Source organism: Euprymna scolopes, chromosome 1 (genome assembly GCF_053919585.1).
Source record: "Euprymna scolopes isolate OS-2025 chromosome 1, ASM5391958v1, whole genome shotgun sequence".
Taxonomy (NCBI): Eukaryota; Metazoa; Mollusca; class Cephalopoda; order Sepiida; family Sepiolidae; genus Euprymna; species Euprymna scolopes.
Window position 1 is genome coordinate 32,746,308 of NC_136482.1, and position 19,472 is coordinate 32,765,779.

A 19,472-nucleotide genomic window follows, 5' to 3' on the forward strand; every position below is an offset into this window, starting at 1 on the left:
TCCCGGCGTTCCTTCGATTGTTTCCGCTTTTGTCTACCTTTTTTTATTCCGTACCCAGCTATTAGTTAAAGACAAAAAGAAATACGGATCGATTTTTATTTTCATTTTCAATTCTTTTCTTCTTCTCATTTTGTTGTTTCATTCCCAACAATATAGGTCTCGTTTTTTTTTTCACCGCATTTTAAGATGAACTCAACGGAGGTAATTTCTCTCGAAAAATACGGTTTCAAGAAACACAGGCAAATATGCGCCTTTCAACGACCCATATAAGTCATCAAACAGAAGGAAGCAAGTCTATTCTCGTGCCTCTGCGTCTTTGAAATAATTATGCCAATTTCCATTGTACGCATATAACAAAGAATTATCTGCCCCTTTTTTAGTATTACATGTCATGCCACCCTAATAAACGATTGCATTAAATACCTAACAACAGACTTGCCAGGCCTCCTGTATAACACTTAAAGATGTTCGTATTTTTAGATGCGCTCCAGCGTATCTATGTTTGTTTGTCACGCTCTGACTTGAAATATCATCTCTGTCGGCATATCACATTTAAGTTTGAAACTGGAAAAAGTACGTGACTCGTTGGGTAACCTATTGAACTCAGGTTACATTGCTTGAATCGGGAAAAAGTGAGTTAAATCTTGTCGCATCCTCCATATTATCCTGATCTCGCTCTCTCGGATTATCACTTATTTCGAGGATTAAAAAACATTTAGATTGCCTTAGGTTAACGAAAAGAGATTGAACATCAGTTAGATTCATTTTTCACATCCAAACCTAAAGAATTTTTACAAGCGAGGCATTTAAAAGCTCGTTAATAGATGGAATCAATTTATAGAGAACAAATTCCTTTATTATTGTTAATATAAAGTTTCAAAAACACACAAGTTTTCATTTTAAAGATGAAATTTTAATTCGGCAAAACTTTGGCACCGACCTATTATTTGCTTACAATAAATAACAAAACTTTTCAAGTAGTGTACTCACTCGAAGTATTCTTGCGCAGGAAATACTGATCTATTGGTGGACATATGAAGCTGGTGTATTTTGTGAGTAACATTGTGGGCGAGTCCGACGGAGATATTGAGGATGGACTGGACGTCGGTGTTGTTCGTGGTGAAATCGCCGAGTGTGTGGTTCAACCAACCGCGGCTCCCGTTTTTGAAGCGGGAGAATATGTCGTAACAGCGGTGAGTGTTCCAATCGTTCTCGCAGGAGACCCATGGCAGGTTTGTGGTGAACGAGGCGAAGAAGTAGTGTAGGGACCACGCAATGATCACATTGTAGAAAAAGTCAGTGTAAAAGGCAATCAGCACTACAGCCCAACCGATGCCTGCAAGACAAAATAGAAAACGAAAGAAAGAATAATTGAGTTAACATAAATAAAACATTTTGAAAATATTGTAAGTAATCTTACCGTTAGAAAATGTCAAATATATTTGTGAATTTTAGCTTTCAAATTTTTGTTTGTTCTTTTTTATTAATTAATTTACAAGTTAAAATCAAAAAACTTTATATCGAATAAAGGGATCATACGTTATTTTGCGACATCCTATAGAAGATTAACCCGTATTATTGATTTGGAATTTTATCGTTTGATTTTAATACTTACACAAGGATTTACTTCACGATAGAAACAAAAAAAAATGAAGCCAGCGAGAGAATTACATTTTCGAAATAAAATAGTTTTGCAAACAATTTCAAATTTTAATTCATTTCGTTGTTAACAATTCAGTTTTTATTTCGTTTCAGTTTTATTCAGTTTTCGTTTTTACATAAAATTCTACGTCAGTCGACCGTCTTATTTGACGGACGCGATCTTTAACCATTACCACGCCGGTTACCTCAAAATACAATCAAAGAGGAAAATGATAAGGAAAGAATTAGGCTTAAGCCAACTGAAATGAATTAGTTTCTCATGATAGTTTTAGTCCACTTCGATTTAAAATAGAAATCGCCAATAAAAATTACTAAAAATTTATGAAAATATATTTTGCCCTGAAATAAATGATTGTGTTCTCGTGCTTTCAATCTATAACGAAATTTTTACCATTTCATTCTTATTTTTTACATTTTTTAATATTCAGTTTTAGGAGTGGAACCAAAATATGGATTTGATTCTCTTTCGTTTCCTATACATTATTTGTTGCTTTTAATGTTTATTCATGAGTTCTTGACTATTACCTATTTTAGACTTTCCCTAAAAGTCCAACCATATGCTAAAACTGGAAAATCTATTGAGGAGTTTAAAGATCAATTTTTATGTGTTATATTATATTATATTATATTTCTCTTAGTCTTTTTGTCTGTCCATTTAACTTTTTCTTGAAAACTACTATACCGATCTGGCCGATATTTGGTATGTGCCTTTGCTATGATAAAGTGCAGCGAACTAAGTATTATGATATATGTTCGATACAAAATTATTGATTAGTATCGATCAATAGAGATTAGTATTAAATGCAAAAATGAGCATAATATAATCATTTTCAACCATTAATTTTGCATAAAGCAGTCATACTAAATAAACGGTTTGTAATTTTTCCCCGCTTTTAACAGTCTAAAAAGTCTAGTAATTATATTATAATCTATATAATTGTAAAACTCAAATGACTTTGTAACGGGTGATTTTATGTAACTCAACATCCGATTTACGACTTCCGGTTGCGCATGCATACATAAACATAAACCCATAACAGGGTAAACAAATAAACACAAATCGCTGGACCGATTTCGTCTGAACAAACGGACGTCCTTAGAAAAGCGAATATCTTAAATTTATTGAATAAAAACTTCAAGATATGGGAAGCAAACGCAAAACTTTATTACAAATAATACGTATAATCATCGAGCTGTTTCATATATACGATATATATTATACTAAATAATCAACGCGACAATAAAACGTATTGTTTTACTGTGTACGTTTTCAGCGTCCCAACTTTTTTTTCGCGTTTAAATTATCCAAATAAACAATTGTTAATATTTTCTGCATTTTTTTTACATCGTTCATTTCCGTATTACGTATAAGTTATTTTAAAGCAATTTTCTTACAAATAAATCTACTTTAACCCGTTGAGAACCATAAGAACATTTTACAATGACGATTTACTCACCGCCTTCCTTTTTTTTTAATTTATTCTCCATGTTTTTAATACACCTTTCTTAAAAACCATCATTCATTTTCTTCTACACAACCAACATAAATAAATAACCCCGAAAATATGTTTTTTTTTATTGCGTTACAAATAAATAATCAACGCTACAATAAAACGTATTGTTTTACTGTGTACATTTTCAGCGTCCTAATTGTTCTTTTTTTCGCGTTTAAATTAAAAGATATATACAAATTTGAATTTAACTTTAAGTATTATGGTATCTGTTCAGTGCACATTTACCTATAAGTATGACAAACCATTTATAATTCAATGGCTGTAAATTTTTTTTTTAAATAAGCAATTATAAACAGAACGACTCAGAAATCTATCTATATTCTTTTTTCATTTTAATATACTTTCATATAAATGTTTCTGTTATGTCACAAAAACTATTTTCTTTACGTAACAAGTGTCATGCTCATACATTAATTCCATAGCTAATATAACATACTGACCCAACGGGTCACGAGTAGTCTAGTAATTATATAAACGTCTTAGAGTTACTCGTTTAGACATACGGAAAATATATATCCTTAAGTGTTAGAACAAAAAAAAACAAAAAAACAAAAACAAATAAAAGAAGCATTAAAGTTGTTTTTGTTCCTTTTTTTAGTTTTTTTAAAACGAGGATTGAGAACTAGGGCTATGACAAGAGAATATTCTTTTCATTATTTTCACTCTCGAGTATATATCAGTTAATATCTTATATGTTTTGAGATAGAGTAATGTGATTCTCGATTGATTAACTGTGTCTAACTGTGTCGGATATATACTCGAGAGTCAAAACAATGAAAAGAATATTCTCTTGTTACAGCCCTATTGATAAATTGTCTCGATTGGATGGTACTACTGTAGAGAGTAAGGATAATATTACCGTGTGAATCAGTTGTCATGCAGTATAATTTTGTTATGCTGTTCTGTTAAGTGCTTTACTAGACAGTCAAGGCTTTTTGGTTGTTTCTACGAATTGTTAATACAATGTTTTCAGTATAAATAAGATTTGAAATTAGTTGGCTACCGATAGTGAACCCTAGCACATAATCTGACGCAGCTACCCATATTATTGCGGCGATTACGATACAGAATAACAATTAAAGTATTTCGTCAGACCATGGCTCTTACACAAGTCACTCCAGTAATCAATGACAAGGCACTAAAACTCTTTGGACATATCAAAAAACCTGAAACTGGTTTATGTAAAACGGTGCTTTTCAATCCTTTTATTTTCTTGGAAACTTTCCAATAATAGTGACGTACCAAAGATTCGCTTGTATAAGAACATATTTCACAACCTTATTTATTACTCCTTCATTATGCAACCGATATTTTTGTCTTTTGTGTCTTTTTGGAGTTTGAAAAAAAACAACAACAAAAAAACAAAAAACAAAACAAAACAAAAAAAAACACGCAACATACTTTCTGGCAACTAGTTCAAACATGCATTAACTTGATCCATTTTTTTCCCAATTACAAGTCAAAAATAACTGAAATAATGATTTTCGTACATGGATAAAAAAAAATTATGTTCGATTCCCCCCCCCTAAAAATGCAGTTTAGCATATACGCAAAGGAATAATCCCATTCTCTATCAGTATCTATTAAAGGAATCTTTGGCAAGCTGTTAAATAACCTCAGGGTTCTGCGAACCCTAGTTTCCGGAATCCTAATTTAAAATATGCCTAGAAGTGATGAGAGAAGGGAAACAAAAGCATAGGAAGCCGTGCAAACATTAGCGTAACAACGTATACTTGTGGCCGCAGCTAAATTCAAATCAATCAAATTATGTCTCCCCCCCCCCAAAAAAAACAAATAAACAAAGCGGACACAGTGAAAAGTACTCTCTTTTATACAAATGCGCAGTCTGATCTCACCGGAAATAGCGAAACAAACATTGGTTGGATTATTCGAAGTGAATAACGATTATGAACTTTAATGTTTCTCTAATAGTAACGGAAACTTTATTGATACCTTTCTGACACAAGGTTTAGTATGTAACAAATATGCATCATCTATCGTAATCTCCAGTTCTTGCACCATCAGATTACTATCTTTTTAGAATTATGAAAAAAATATTTCAGTGGATTAAAACTTAATTGAAAAGGCAATTTATAAATATAGCATTGAACCAATTATTGAAACATGGAATGACGTCATAGAGAAGAATGGCGATTAACAATTGAATAACCTTATATTATCGTTCCGGAGATACTGCTCATCTCCGATGTCTTATTTGTCAACATTTTTCTCTTTCTTCTCTTAACCGCCTTCTAAAAATTCCATTTCTACAATGTTTCTTCTATATCACTCAGTGCTTGTTTCTGGTCGTAATCTTTGTCGTCATATTCTAAAATTTAAGCTGGAGGGTCTCTTATTATTTAAGTTGTATTCCAGCATACAATTCTTACAGAATTGGCAGATGAATATAGAATTATGTGGACGCTTTGAATAAGACAAGTGCGAATATTTATCATTACATGATGTTATTTCCACATGGTTTTGACTGAGTTTACATCTTGTCTTATTCAGATGCGTCTTGTCGAACTTTTTTATGTCGAGCACGAAAATCTGCACCATTTTTATGTCCAGTACAAAAATCTGCACCATTTTAAATTGCTTTTTTCCAGTAAAATATGATCAAATGAAAGTCTTAAGTCTTAAGTATTGTAGTTAACTTTTAACCTTCAACATTCAGAAGATTTTCACACAGTAGTCCGAATAACTAAGATAAAACAAGCTTTAAAGCTGTCACAACTTTTGATAATTTTCATATTTTTATTAAATTATAACGCTGTAGCTTGGGTGTAGCTGGTCCGGGAGATTCAGCCCTTAATTCAAGCTAATTGTCGTGATACCTATATATCAACGTAAATAGCAGGGCTTGTATATGTGTGGATTTGGCTAGATATTAAATGACGCAATATCTATGCGAAAATAATTGTTTGGTTAAAGATATTTCCAAGCAGGAGAGAAGGTGTTGATTAGCTTTGGGATTTCGGTTGATATTTGTGATTGAGAGTTACTTAATAGAACTGAATTTACCGACTGGTGAGAATGACAAATAATTATTGTTTTATGAATGATTTATTTCTGCATAAAAATTAAAGCTGGTTCGCTTTGAGATCCCGATTAAGAGAATTATTTTTAAATTATTATTAAAGATTTGTCTTTGCGCAAAAAGAGAGGATGCCATTTCGATTTAGAACAAAAAGAAAATTTCAACTCAGGAGGAGTTTAACATTTGATCCGCGGCCATATTGTCTTTATTTCAAATAATTATCTTCAACTTTTTCCTGGAACTTGCTGCCACTATCTTATTTTTGTTAATAATAGTAATAAAAAAAACTAACGAATGTCTCTTAGATTGAAAAAAAATTAAGAAAACAAGATGGCAACCAAGAAATGTTGCCTCAATTCGTTGGGCGACAGAAAAACAGCGAGAACAGAAACGAAAGAGAAAATTTATGTATTTCTAGAGAAAATTTATGTATTTCTAGAGAAAATTTATGTATTTCTAAAGAAAATTTATGTATTTCTAGAGAAAATATATGTATTTCTAGAGAAAATTTATGTATTTCTAGAGAAAATTTATGTATTTCTAGCGAAAATTTATGTATTTCTAGCGAAAATTTATGTATTTCTAGAGAAAATTTATGTATTTCTAGAGAAAATTTATGTATTTCTAGAGAAAATATATGTATTTCTAGAGAAAATTTATGTATTTCTAGAGAAAATTTAATTATTTCTAGCGAAAATTTATGTATTTCTAGAGAAAATTTATGTATTTCTAGAGAAAATTTATGTATTTCTAGAGAAAATTTATGTATTTCTAGAGAAAAGCTAAGTAAGTCTAAATGAAAGATACAACGAATATTTTCTAAATAAAACAAGACTATAAAACAATAAAGATGCGCCCAGTTAGACTGTTTGAATGAAACATCTGAGTTATGATTCTTTTTTTTAACTCTAGCAATAATGTATTCAGTCCGATGCATACTTTTCGTTAGTATATATAGTATGTAAGTGTTTTTACCTAAAGCCGATTGTTACAATGTACCACACTCACCTTCTTCATAGAGAAGGTAATGTATGGGCGAATATTACTCTGATAGGAGAACAGATACTATATTGCTCTTCAAAGGAGGACGTAAAGCATAGGAAGATGGTTTCATGACAACAGATACTATACGCCTCCAAAAGGAAGAAGATAATTCCTGAAAAAATAGTATTATATAAACAGAACATATATTACAACCTTTCCCCGATAATGAGTTGGTAATGCCTGGAATAATGGTATCATGACGAACGAACGCATAGTAAACAACCCTCAAAATAGCTCATACATACCTGGGAGAATGCTAGCACATGTTAGCGAAGTAGACTCCTGGCAGGAGCCTAAAGACAAAGTGGCTATTGCCAAGGAAAGCGTTTTTTTTTCTTTTAACCTGCTGATAAGTGATTCGAATAGACACGACACGTCGCTGTCTCAGCAAGCCCCAGCATTGAGGAAAGTTAAATACAGGTAACTGAAAGTCGGTCTATTTTTTATATGTTAGTAGCCTGGGTGCTCTGCGTTGCCCGGGTGTTTGGAGGTGCGTGTTGAGCAAAAAACGTGGTAGAAGGCAGGAAGGCTGGAACCCGTTCCACGAAAGAGATAAAGAACATGTAAAAAACAAAACAAAACAAAACAAACAAAAAAAAAAACGTGATGACTTTGCTCTTATGCCCGTCGCCAAACCGGAAGTGTCGAATGTTTAAATTAAGGCTAGTCAATCGAAAAGAGGGGAAGACTTTCGAAAATATCAGCGAAAATGGCGACCCTCCCTGTAGAAGTGCCTAGTTGAGGATGAGGGAATTGATGTTTTTAGCCAATTTTTCTATATTTCGTTCGATACGATACCGACCTCGTGAAAATTTGTTGCCTCTGTCGAATATTTTAGGCATACATACATACATACATACATACATTTAAATAGACGGGTGAGATTTATATTATAGATTAACCCCTATATTCTCTCCCGAACACGCGCATTTTAGTTTTCTGTTTTCTTGCTGTTGTGCCTATCGCCAAACCGGAAGTGACGAATGTTTAAATAAGGGCTAGTCAATCGAAAAGAGGGGATCACTTTCGAAAATATCAGCGGAAAAGAGCGACTCCTCCCTGTAGAAAAGTGCTCAGTTGAGGGTGAAGGAATCAGTTGAGGGTTAGCCAATTTGTCGATATTTATCGCCCGAAGGGTCGAGCTTCGAAACGATACCGAACCCGTGAAAATTCGTTGCCTCTGTCGAACGTTTTAGGCATACATACATACATACATACATACATACATACATACATACATTTAATCAGACGGGTGAGATTTATATTATAGATTAACCCTCTATATTCTCTCTCGAACACGCGAATTTTAGTTTTCTGTTTTTGTTCTGTTTTAATAAAACCTCTAAAACCAAGTTAGCATCCACGAGGTTTTCTAAAAACATCCGAGTTTCACAACGAGTTAGCATTAATGATAGCCTGAGTTATCACTGAAGATGTACTGGTGTATAATGTTTATACACCCATGACAATAAGCAGTATCCAACACATGTACACCGAACAGATAATTCATTACCAATTCCGATTATCCAATAATGCCTGGCGGATGACCTCATTACTCACGAACATATACTACATTACGCTCTCACCCACGAGGAGGAAATGCTTAGGCGTATAGTGCCATGATAACAGTACAGATACCACATTACTACATCACTCCCTGAATTGATCATCGAAAATACAATAGTACAATAAAATAAGTAATAATAGATTCCCGGTTTAATACAGACAGATACAAAATCGCCATTAGTAATAGATATGTTAAGCCCAGTAATTAGTAACAATAGTATTGATCATTGATAAAATGAATTTCATTCATGAAAGCGACGTCAGTCTACCTTAATATTTTAAGCAGCAGCCTTCCAAAGTGAACCTTAAAAGCAAGGTGAAATAAGATAGAACTACAAACATAACCAAAAAAGAAGGATTACGGCGGCATACAAATTTAATAAAGAAATAAAAAGGGTGAATAACACGAGATGTCGAAAGACAGCAGCAATTCCCGCATATTCTAACGTAGTAATCTTTGATTGTGGGGTTGTTAAGAACGAAATTCTCCACGTTTTTTTATGAACTTATGAGTAACTATCGAGGCCTAAAGGCCACTTGAAGATAAGGGCTATTATGATTGTCAAGTGGGCAGCGAGATAGCACCTTGAAGATTAAAGGCAATGGTTGAAACGGTAGAATTTGATTATTTAGGAGGTTGAAGCAAAAGGAATTTGTTTACATTGGACTTGAAAATTATAGTGTTGTAGTCAGATGAAAAAAAAAGCCCCGTGTTATTTGTGTTTCCCAAATTGGTACTTCTTGGAAAGAAACTTTGCTTATTGAAATTATGATTAATTTCAAGTATGCAAAAAGACAGAAAAAATCTATTTACATCGTGAATTAATTTCAAAAGATCCTATATGTTTTATTTTATAGTATGTTCCAATTTTGAATTCCCAGGAATGCAATTAAAATTAAATTCTAAGCATAATTAAATGAATAAAATAATGCATTCGTGTAAGGCCCCGTAATATTGTGGTCGCATAAAGGTTGGTTGAGGTTAAGCTAATTATCTGCCGTCATTTTTGCACTTCCTTTTCTTTCTTTTTCCTCAGATACACACGTGCGTTTCAAGGATGCGGAAGGACTTAAAACCAGCCACAACAGAGCAGAATGCCGCGGTAATTCCTCACGTCATTACTTGAATAAATCCATCCTAAACAATTCACCGTGTTTTCACCAATTCCTGCTACCAGACGCATAATATAACAATCGGTTTTAGCTAGACGAGTTTTTTAATATTTTACAGACAAAACTTTGATTAGTAAAAAAGGGAAAACTTCTTAAAAGTTAAAGTTAAAAAATAACCAAACATGTCATGAAGTTGCGCCACGACAGAAATTCAACCTGACAAAAATCTGTTGAAAGCATTTACAGCGAGTGGTGTTTTACGTATGGATTCTCGATTGTCCGAAATATTCAATATGCAGTTTCTTTTAGCCAACCAGAAAAGCGAGAGTATTCACTGCCGAAATCTCATTTGTAATATAAAAACCCCACACACAACATTTTCCGATCTTTCCTCTTTTTGTTTTTTAGATACAAAACACGTGTGTACGACAAACACTACACAACCAATTGGGAGCTAGAAGTACTCGATATATACGAGGAACTTTCACGAACTACTAAACACGGCATCAGTATATATATATATATATATATATATATATATATATATATATATATCTTTTACATGGATGTCACCACTTATCAGAGCCCGAAAGCCACTCGAGGATAAAGGTTATTGCGTGTACAGTAATCAATGGGATAGTATCGTAGTAATCGTTAGTATTGAGATTTGATAAAGTATCTTACTTAGGGGGCGGTTCATCAGGAATTTGTTTATGTTGGACTTGAAGACATCCAAGTTGTAGTCAGGTGAGAAACAGGCAAACGGAAGAGAGTTCCACAGTCGTGCACTGCTAATCAAACTTATGTCTACAATTGATAAACAATAATATACACCCACGTCTCCGATGTCTATCTTATTTATACACACTTGCAAGCCAACGATGTCAGCGTAAATGACCATGTCTATTTAAATTTTTCTTAAGGACAAAACAACCCCTCTTCACTTGGAACATTCTAAAACTCTCTGAAATTTCGTGTTCTGCCAACTCTTTATCTCACATTGTCTTAATAAACTATCAATAAAATTAATTGCTTTTGTTTAGATAGACTTTGTCTTTAATGAACAAAAGTTCCAATCAACTGTTTTTTTTTTCAAACCACGAAAGCGCAAGAAACATTTACCCCCAAATATTTGTGTTTTGTATAAAACGCTAAACACGCAGATTTCATCCTCTTTGTTTTGTTTTGTCCATATCCAACGCATATGAGTTCCCTCTTTAAAGTTTATTCTGGTCTTCGACAGACGGAATGAGACACTTTTACGGACCACAAATCACGAAGCCCATACAGCACACACACACACACACACACACACACACACACACACACACACACACACACACACGCTGCTCAATGAAAACATATGCACATCTTCTTGCTCGTCCGTCGGAATCGACGATGACCAAGGTGTCAATCAATTCGGCGTCAGGGGTTTGTGGGTCCTGAGATGGCTGATGAGGCCAATCCGTGCTCGGCAGACTCTTCCACACTCTGGACACGTGAAGGCGGTATCGGTAGGCTGTGAACAGGCAGCTCTCTCCTTCCTCCTCTTGCGCTTCTGCTGGTCGTGTGTCATGCGTTGATTCTCTGCCCTGTCGGCTCCTAGGCTGATGACGCAACGCCAGGCCGAACGTTTAGCAGCGCGACTCTCCCAAGACTGGGGGCTGATGTCAAAGTCTTTTAGGGACGTTCTCAGACAGTCTTTATATCGTTTCTTTTGGCCCCCTGCAATCCGCTTTCCCTGGCTGAGTTCCCCATAGAAAAGTTGTTTGGGGATTCGGCTGTCGTGCATGCGATAGACATGGCCTGCCCACCGGAGCTGGGTTTTGCGGATTATGGTGGTGATGGTATGGAGCCCCGCGCGCTTCAAGACTTCTGTGTCAGGAATTCTGTCTTGCCAGCGGATGTTGAGAAGATTACGGAGGCATCTGAGGTGGAAGCCATTCAACTGTTTTTCATGTCTTTTATATGGCGTCCAAGTTTCGCAGGCGTAGAGTAGGGTTGTCAGGACGACCGCTCGGTATACTTTCAGTTTGGTTGCGAGTGTAATGCCTCCCCTCTTCCACACATTGTCTCTAAGTCTTCCAAATGCACTGCTCGCCGTGGAGATCCTATGGTTAACCTCAATGTCAATGTTGGCGGTGCGGGAGAGGGTGCTGCCAAGGTAGGTGAATTGCTCCACAGCATGGATCTTCTGTCCTTTGACAATGATGCCGGGTTCATGGTATGCATCTCCTGGGGCGGGTTGGTACATAACTTCTGTCTTCTTTGTACTGATGGTGAGACCAAAGTTGTCACAACTGGTGGAAAATCCGTCCATTTGACGTTGCATCTCTATCTCATTTGAGGCATTAAGGGCACAGTCATCGGCAAAGAGAAGGTCTCTGATGATGGTTTCCCTCACTTTTGTGACTGTCTGCATTCGCCTGATGTTAAACAATTTCCCGTCACATCTGTACTTGATGACAATGCCAGAGTGACTGTCTTTGAAAGCGTCCTGGAGCATGGCAGAGAAGACCATGCTGAAGAGCGTCGGGGCTAAGACACAGCCCTGCTTGACCCCGTTGGTCACAGGGAAGGGTTCTAAGGGGTCGCCGTCATCCAGGACACGAGTGGTCATACCCTCATGGAACTGCCTGACAATGGCGATGAACCGGTCTGGACAACCAAATTTTTTCATGATCCGCCAGAGGCCATTTCGGCAAACAGTGTCGAAGGCCTTGGTCAGGTCGACGAACGTGGTGAAGAGGCCCCGGTGCTGCTCGACACACTTCTCCTGCAGTTGGCGTGCAGCAAAGATCATATCAGTCGTCGCGCGGCTCGCTCGAAAGCCACACTGGCTCTCGGGAAGAAGACCATCTTCAAGGTGCACCAGCAGGCGGTTGAGAAGGACGCGGGCCATGATTTTCCCGGCGATGGAAAGAAGGGATATCCCGCGGTGGTTGTCACATGACTGACGATTTCCCTTGCGTTTGAAAATGTGAACGATAGTAGCATCACGAAAATCTTGCGGTAATTCTTCACTCTCCCACATGGATTGGAAGAGTTCTGTTAGTCTTAAAAGCAGTGTAGGTCCACCAGCTTTATATACTTCTGCTGGAATTGAGTCGGGGCCGGGGGCCTTCCCAGAGGAAAGTTGCTTGATGTCTTTGCTTACTTCCTCTGACGAGGGTGGGATGTCGAGCTCCTCGTTGATAGGTTCCTGGCGTAGTCGATCGATGGCTTCATCGTTGATGGAAGATGGTCGGTTTAGCACACTGTTAAAGTGCTCCGCCCATCTATCAAGGATTTGCTTTTTGTCATTCAAGACAGTTGTTCCATCGGAGCTAAGCAGGGGGGAGGAGCTAGAGGACTGGGGACCGTAGACAGCCCTCAGCGCATCGTAAAACTTCCTCATATCCTGGCTATTGGCATGCTCCTGGATCTCATCTGCTTTGGCGCTGAGCCAGGCATCCTGCATGGAGCGGAGTCTGGCCTGCACCTTGCTGCGGATGTTGATGAAGGCAGCTTTCTTTGCAAAACACTTGGGGTCACTCTGATGTGCACGGAGAAGTTGGCGTTTCTCCTCCAGGAGGGGCTGAATCTCAGAGTCATTTTCATCAAACCAGTCCTGGTGCTTCTTTTGCTTGGGTCCAATGATTTCGAGAGCGATGGAGTAGGTGGAGTCTCTGAGGTGTGCCCACTGATAGTGTCCGAGATGGTGAGGGGGACAGATAGCTTGTCTTTGATTGCTTCCTGTAGCTCATGGATGACATCTGGACTTTTAAGTTTTTCCAGGTCAAGGCGCTTTGTGACTTTCTGGCCCTGAGGCCGCCTCTTGGGTTGGATGTAGAGGCACATTTTGGATATGATCAGGCGGTGGTCTGTCCAACAGTCGGCACCACACACAGCCTTGGTCAATCTTACATCTCTCCTGTCCCTTGCCCTGATGATGACGTAGTCAATCAGATGCCAGTGGTGGGAGCGTGGGTGCATCCACGACGTCTTGTTACGGGTGGGTAGGCGGAACATGGTGTTGGTGATGGAAAGGTCGTGTGCAGCGCAAAGGCTGAGCAGCCGTAGGCCGTTGCTATTGCACTTGCCCACTCCATGGTGGCCAAGGACCCGGTCCCAAGTGGAATGGTCCATGCCAACGCGGGCATTGAAGTCGCCGAGGACGATGAGCTTCTCTCTCTGCGGAGCAGCGGAGATGAGGCTTTCCAGATCTTCATAGAACTGGTCCTTGGTATCTTTGGGGTTAGTCATGGTTGGTGCGTAGGCGCTGATCAGTGTGGCGGTTCTTGCCTTGTTAAGCGGGAGTTGCATCTTCATCAGCCGGTCATTGATGCCGTCCGGGATGCTAACCAGCTTCCTCACGTGCTCAGTCTTGATGGCGAAGCCCACGCCAGCCTCTCTGCGCTCCTCGCCGCTGCGTCCACTCCAAAAAAAGGTGTAGCCGCCACCTGACTCTGTCAGTTGACCTTTGTCTGAGAGGCGAGTCTCACTGAGGGCTGCGATGTCTACCTTATAACGGGCAAGCTCCCTTGCTACGAGAGCAGTTCTTCTCTCGGGTCGGTCAGCTCTGGTGTTGTCGAGCAAAGTACGGACATTCCATGATGCTAAGGTAAGCACCAACCCTTTCTTTCTCATGTCTCGACCGCTGTGAGGGAAACCCCGCCAGCCGCGGTATGCTGGCCAGGGGTGATGGTGAAGCAGCTATGTTTAGGGCTCCTTTTATCGCCCCGTCCTCATGCCATGGAGGCGAGCAGAGTGATCCTGAAAAGGACTGCTCGGTCGGCCAGCCAGTTGCCTGCACCCCCTCGCTGCTTCGGTCGAGTGGAGTACGACCAGTTTCTGGGCCGCCTGTGTGCAGGTTTGCAGCTACAGCTCCCAGTGATTTCCACACCTGCTGCTTTGCCGCTCACCCATCGCCACAGGGCTTGGTGTTGACGCAATGTTTGACACCCTGACTTGCGCTGGATTTGGATTATAGTGAGACGGACTTGCGCTGCATCGGCCTCACTCTCTCGTCCTGGCCCGCCCAATTCCAACGGCAAGACATAGTCGAGACGGCTGGGGACGAACAAGGGTGCAGGAGCTGCCGGAGGGAGGCAAGTATGCCATCCAACCGCCTAAGGGGCTCCACTCCTTCGTTTCTGTCGGGGTTACTCCCCTAGCCTTATCCATTTCCATGGCTCTCACAAGGCAGTGAGGCCATTTGACGCATGGCTGGGATAGGGATTGGTAATGTGTCAGGGCATGTCCACACGTCGGTGGGCCGTAGCACAGTCCCTCTGGGACTCCCTACTGTTCCGAGATCCTCTACTGATTCAGCCTGGAGTCGCATGACAACCAGTTACCGTGTGTGACCACGAGGAGGCACAGCAGAGGTCTTGATGATGGAGAGGCTGTGTACTGACAGAAGAAGACTTACGCACTCGGCTTCTCGTTTCGCGCAAGGCTAGCCAGTGGTGGTTGCTGAGAGCGAGATGGTGCGTAAGCCAAGACGCTACCTTATAGCTAACACACTTGCGCATCACATCACCCTGTGTGCATTACACACACACACACACAATGCACATAAGCTGATAAACGCGCACACTCTCTCACTAACAAGGCAGAGGAAAACTATTTGCACATACGTAAATACTCTTTTAGGGAAAGAAAAGGGTATCTGTTCAATTACTATAAATCATCATCCCAGGCATTACCTCCTTTCGGAGATCAATTAGTGTATTATATCTTCGTTTGTCATGATACCATTTTCCAATGCATATTACTACGCTCTTTTTGAATAGGAAGCGTAGTGTAGTAACTGTTCTGTTATCATGTATCATCATCCCAGGCGTTGCTTCTTCTATTTGTCGGGAGTGGGTATAATGCAGTATCTGTTCTGTTTTCATGAGTTCATTCGCCTAGGCATTACCCCCTCCTTGGGGTGTGAAGTAGTGCAGCATATTCTTGTTCGTCATGATAGCATTTTATCATTTATTATCACTTTCTTTTGTGTGTGGGGAGGTGTAATCTACTTCAACAAAAGGGGCCATGTTATTGCTAGTTATTATGATGGATAATAAATAAAATGATTTAAATATTGAGCAAAGAAGTGATCGGAAGACATGATACAAGGAGCAAGGATTGAATTGAGTGAAATCGAAAGGAGTAATAGGATGAGGAGTTGAAGGGGAGGAATAATAGTAGGAGGATAATTAGGAGGAATCTAAAGAGGAGATGGAATATGGGGAGGAGGAATCGAAAGAGGAGGAATAGTAGGAGGTTTAACATAGATACGATGTGTCAAATGAGGCAAAGAGTTTCATTGCGGGACGTTGGATGTTCGTTCATGGCGATGAATAATTCAAAAGTAAGAATTGATGAAGAAGGGAGTGGGGGGGGGGAGAACGATTCTTTACGATTTTTTTCCCGCGTTTTTTTTTTTTTACATTTTTATTTTTATTTTTTTTTTTTATTTTTATTATTTTTTTTAATTTTTAGGACATTCCATCAGTTTTGTATCAAGACACGAGAACTGCGTCCCGGGGCAGGTGCAATTCGAAAACAACTCTGTTAAGTATGAGGTGGATGGGGGAAGAATAAAGACAAAAAGGTGGAAGGCGATAGAAAGAGAGAAAGAGAGGGAGAGAGAGAAGTAGGGAAGAGACAGCGGCTAATCCACAGGAACGATGAAAATATGGAACTGAAAAATTTAAAGCTAGAAATATGAAGAGATGAGAGTGTTCAATAGTTTAGGATTTTACTAAGCACACACATATTACTGACGCTCACCGATCTTTTAAAAGGTGTATGACCTAATATAGTTAAAAATTTGATGTAGAGAAATTTTTTCTGTCATTCTTTGCGTCTAACTTATTTAAAACGTTTTTTTTTTTTTTGTGGGCGGGTACGGATTTTTATAAGCGCATCTACTTGTTACGTTTTCATTAATAATATGCCCTTTATACTAACTTTTTGCGCTCTCTTCTCTTACGCGGCTTTTGCGTTTAATTCATTCAATATTTTTATACTTTCTTTTTAATAATCGGCGACAAGCTTAAATATCTGGAATAGGTACAAAATATAAATTAATCTTTTAAAATTTCTATCTCCATTACTTAATAAATTTACTATTTTTTTCGCAGCTGTTTTTAGCTTCTTTAAAAAAAATGACACCACGGAGACATTCGCCGAGTTTTCATCCAGTGATATTTGCATAGAATGGATATAGGAGGAAAAACTCATGTTATCGTACGCTATATACTTCTTAAACTTAACTTTCTAACTTAAACAAAATGTGTGATGCACGCGGACAGAAATATCGGTTTTCTGCATTATTTGGCTGTGTCTCGTTCGTATGGCTTCCCGATAAAAACTAATTTGCACCCTTATTTTTATCTCGCTCGAAATATGACGTCATTCTTCATCGCTCGACTTTGTTTTGTGTACTGTTTGACCTGTTGTTTTGTCACTCATATTTCATTCAAACCTCGGTTTTACACATCTGAATTACCCTGTAAATTTAACCCTTACAAGAATTGTCTTAGTCAATGGGCTATCGAAAATATATATTCTAAAATTCATAATGATCGGTTATAGTGTTTTCGCAAACATCGTTCGTTGACTTTTGTGTTTTCGTTTTTAGATTACTATAATTTCTTGTAAATAGGTAGAAAATATTGCCAATGATGCCATTATACAAATTAAGAAAGAAAAATGGAAAGAAAGATTTGACCTAAAAGAAAACGAATATAGAATTAAAAAGATTAGCAAAAAAAATAAAAAAATAAATAAACAATGAAAAAAAAAAAGAAACAAAGAAAAAGAACTTTAAAATAACAGACGGAATATAGAATGGAAATAAATAAAAATGAGAAAAACAAATAATAAATACATTCCAATTTAAAAACGCCTACAAATCTTCAAACTCTGTTCCATCGCCGGAATGTTATATCCTTTTTCCTGTTTTACAAATACTTTAATGGAATGTGCTCCGATGAACTCGTAGCACTTATGCTTCCTCACCGTACATACTCCCGACTAATTCGGCAAGAAGCAAAATTCTAACTTTTTATTGTTGTTGTTCTAGATGGCTGACGGAACGACAGCATTTCTACTCCGTGGATTAAATAAAGTGTTCTGTTCCAAATTCCGTGAAAATTTCCAAGTTCGGCAGAAAGATTTCCAAGTTCGACAAGATAGAACAAAGAAGGTCTGAGTTTACAATCAGCCAAAATGTCGTGAAAACACACACACACACACACACACACACGCGCGAACACATACACACACACGCGCACACACACACGCGCGCGCGCACACACACACACACACACACACACACACACGCGCGCGCACACACTCAAAGTCATAACAGCAGTCTGAATTATACGTTTTTTCTTTTTTTAATTTTTTCCTTTAATTCATATTATTTCTCTTTCAACTCTTCCCATCGTGTCTATATCATTTCTTTCTTTTTATATTTTCTTTTTCGATTCTGCTTCATACAAGTCTGCTTTTCTATTTGGTTTCTCTTTCTTTTTCACTTTTTCTCTCTTTCTCATTTATTTTCCTTTGCACTTTGTTTCTGTTTGATTTCCCTTTTCCTTCTTCATTTTTCATTTTTATTTCCTCTTTCGTTTCCCCCTTTTCTCTTTTTCACTTTCCGTTTTCTTTTCCGTTTTTTTTGTTTAATGTTTTTCCTTGTTTCTCTCTTTCGCACTTCTTTCTCGGGTTTACCTTTCTCTTTCAATTTATTCTGTACTATTTCCTTGCATTCTAATTTCATTATTTGCTCATCATTTTTTTCTTTACATCACTTTCTTTTAGCGGTCCCTTTCCCCTATTTTGCTTCATACAATTCTATTCCATCGCAATGTTCTGTTTTCTCATTTTATTTCAGAATCCGATCCCAAATGACACAATAAAACAGTAAAAAAAGACAGAATAGTTATTAAGCATGGAAATTATATGTCAGCACGAATCTTCGATAAAGGCAATTTCATTCAACCAATGAAAAAAAAGATTATGAGATGACGTTACACAATCCTTTCAAATTGCCTTACAGTTTTAATCCTTATCAGGTCAATAACAGACTAGTAAAGGGAAACCCACAAATGCGAGATTACAGACGGCGAATTCAACGAAAGTACCATTTAAGTACGACTTGTCATCAAAGACGAGGCAGGTTCAAAATGAATGCACCGAAACCGGTAGAGGGAAAAGAAATACAAAAACGAAAATAGAAAACAAAAAAAGACAAAATAATTTTATTTTCAATGGAAGTATAAAGATCAAATATGGCGGCTATTGGTATTCAAGTATGAGCATTTAGAATTTGCAATGTGGGTCAATTTTTCTTTTAGTGTTTGAGCCTTTTAGTTTTGGAAAAAAAAAACAGTTTATTGCAATATCCTTTCCTACCACTAAAATGTGTAGTTTTTCAGTTTAAAAATAGCCAAACAAAAGAAAAACATTTACTTTTAAACAAATTAACAGCTGCAGGATTTCTGAACCAAACACTTTACTACTGTTTTCATCCCGTGTGCTATTCTCACAAT

General features: G+C 37.9%; 1 protein-coding gene across 21 annotated transcripts in view; it reads right to left on the reverse strand.

Annotated features, from left to right (window-relative positions):
• The window catches only part of LOC145291288 (sodium-dependent dopamine transporter-like), a 458,811-nt gene that overhangs the window by 96,282 nt on the left and 343,057 nt on the right, over positions 1 to 19,472 (reverse strand). For all 21 annotated transcript variants that reach the window (XM_080138406.1, XM_080138214.1, XM_080137880.1 and 18 more), the window contains one exon: positions 991 to 1,336. In XM_080138406.1, the coding sequence (XP_079994532.1) occupies positions 991 to 1,336 (346 nt within the window). The remainder of the gene's footprint in view (positions 1 to 990; positions 1,337 to 19,472) is intronic.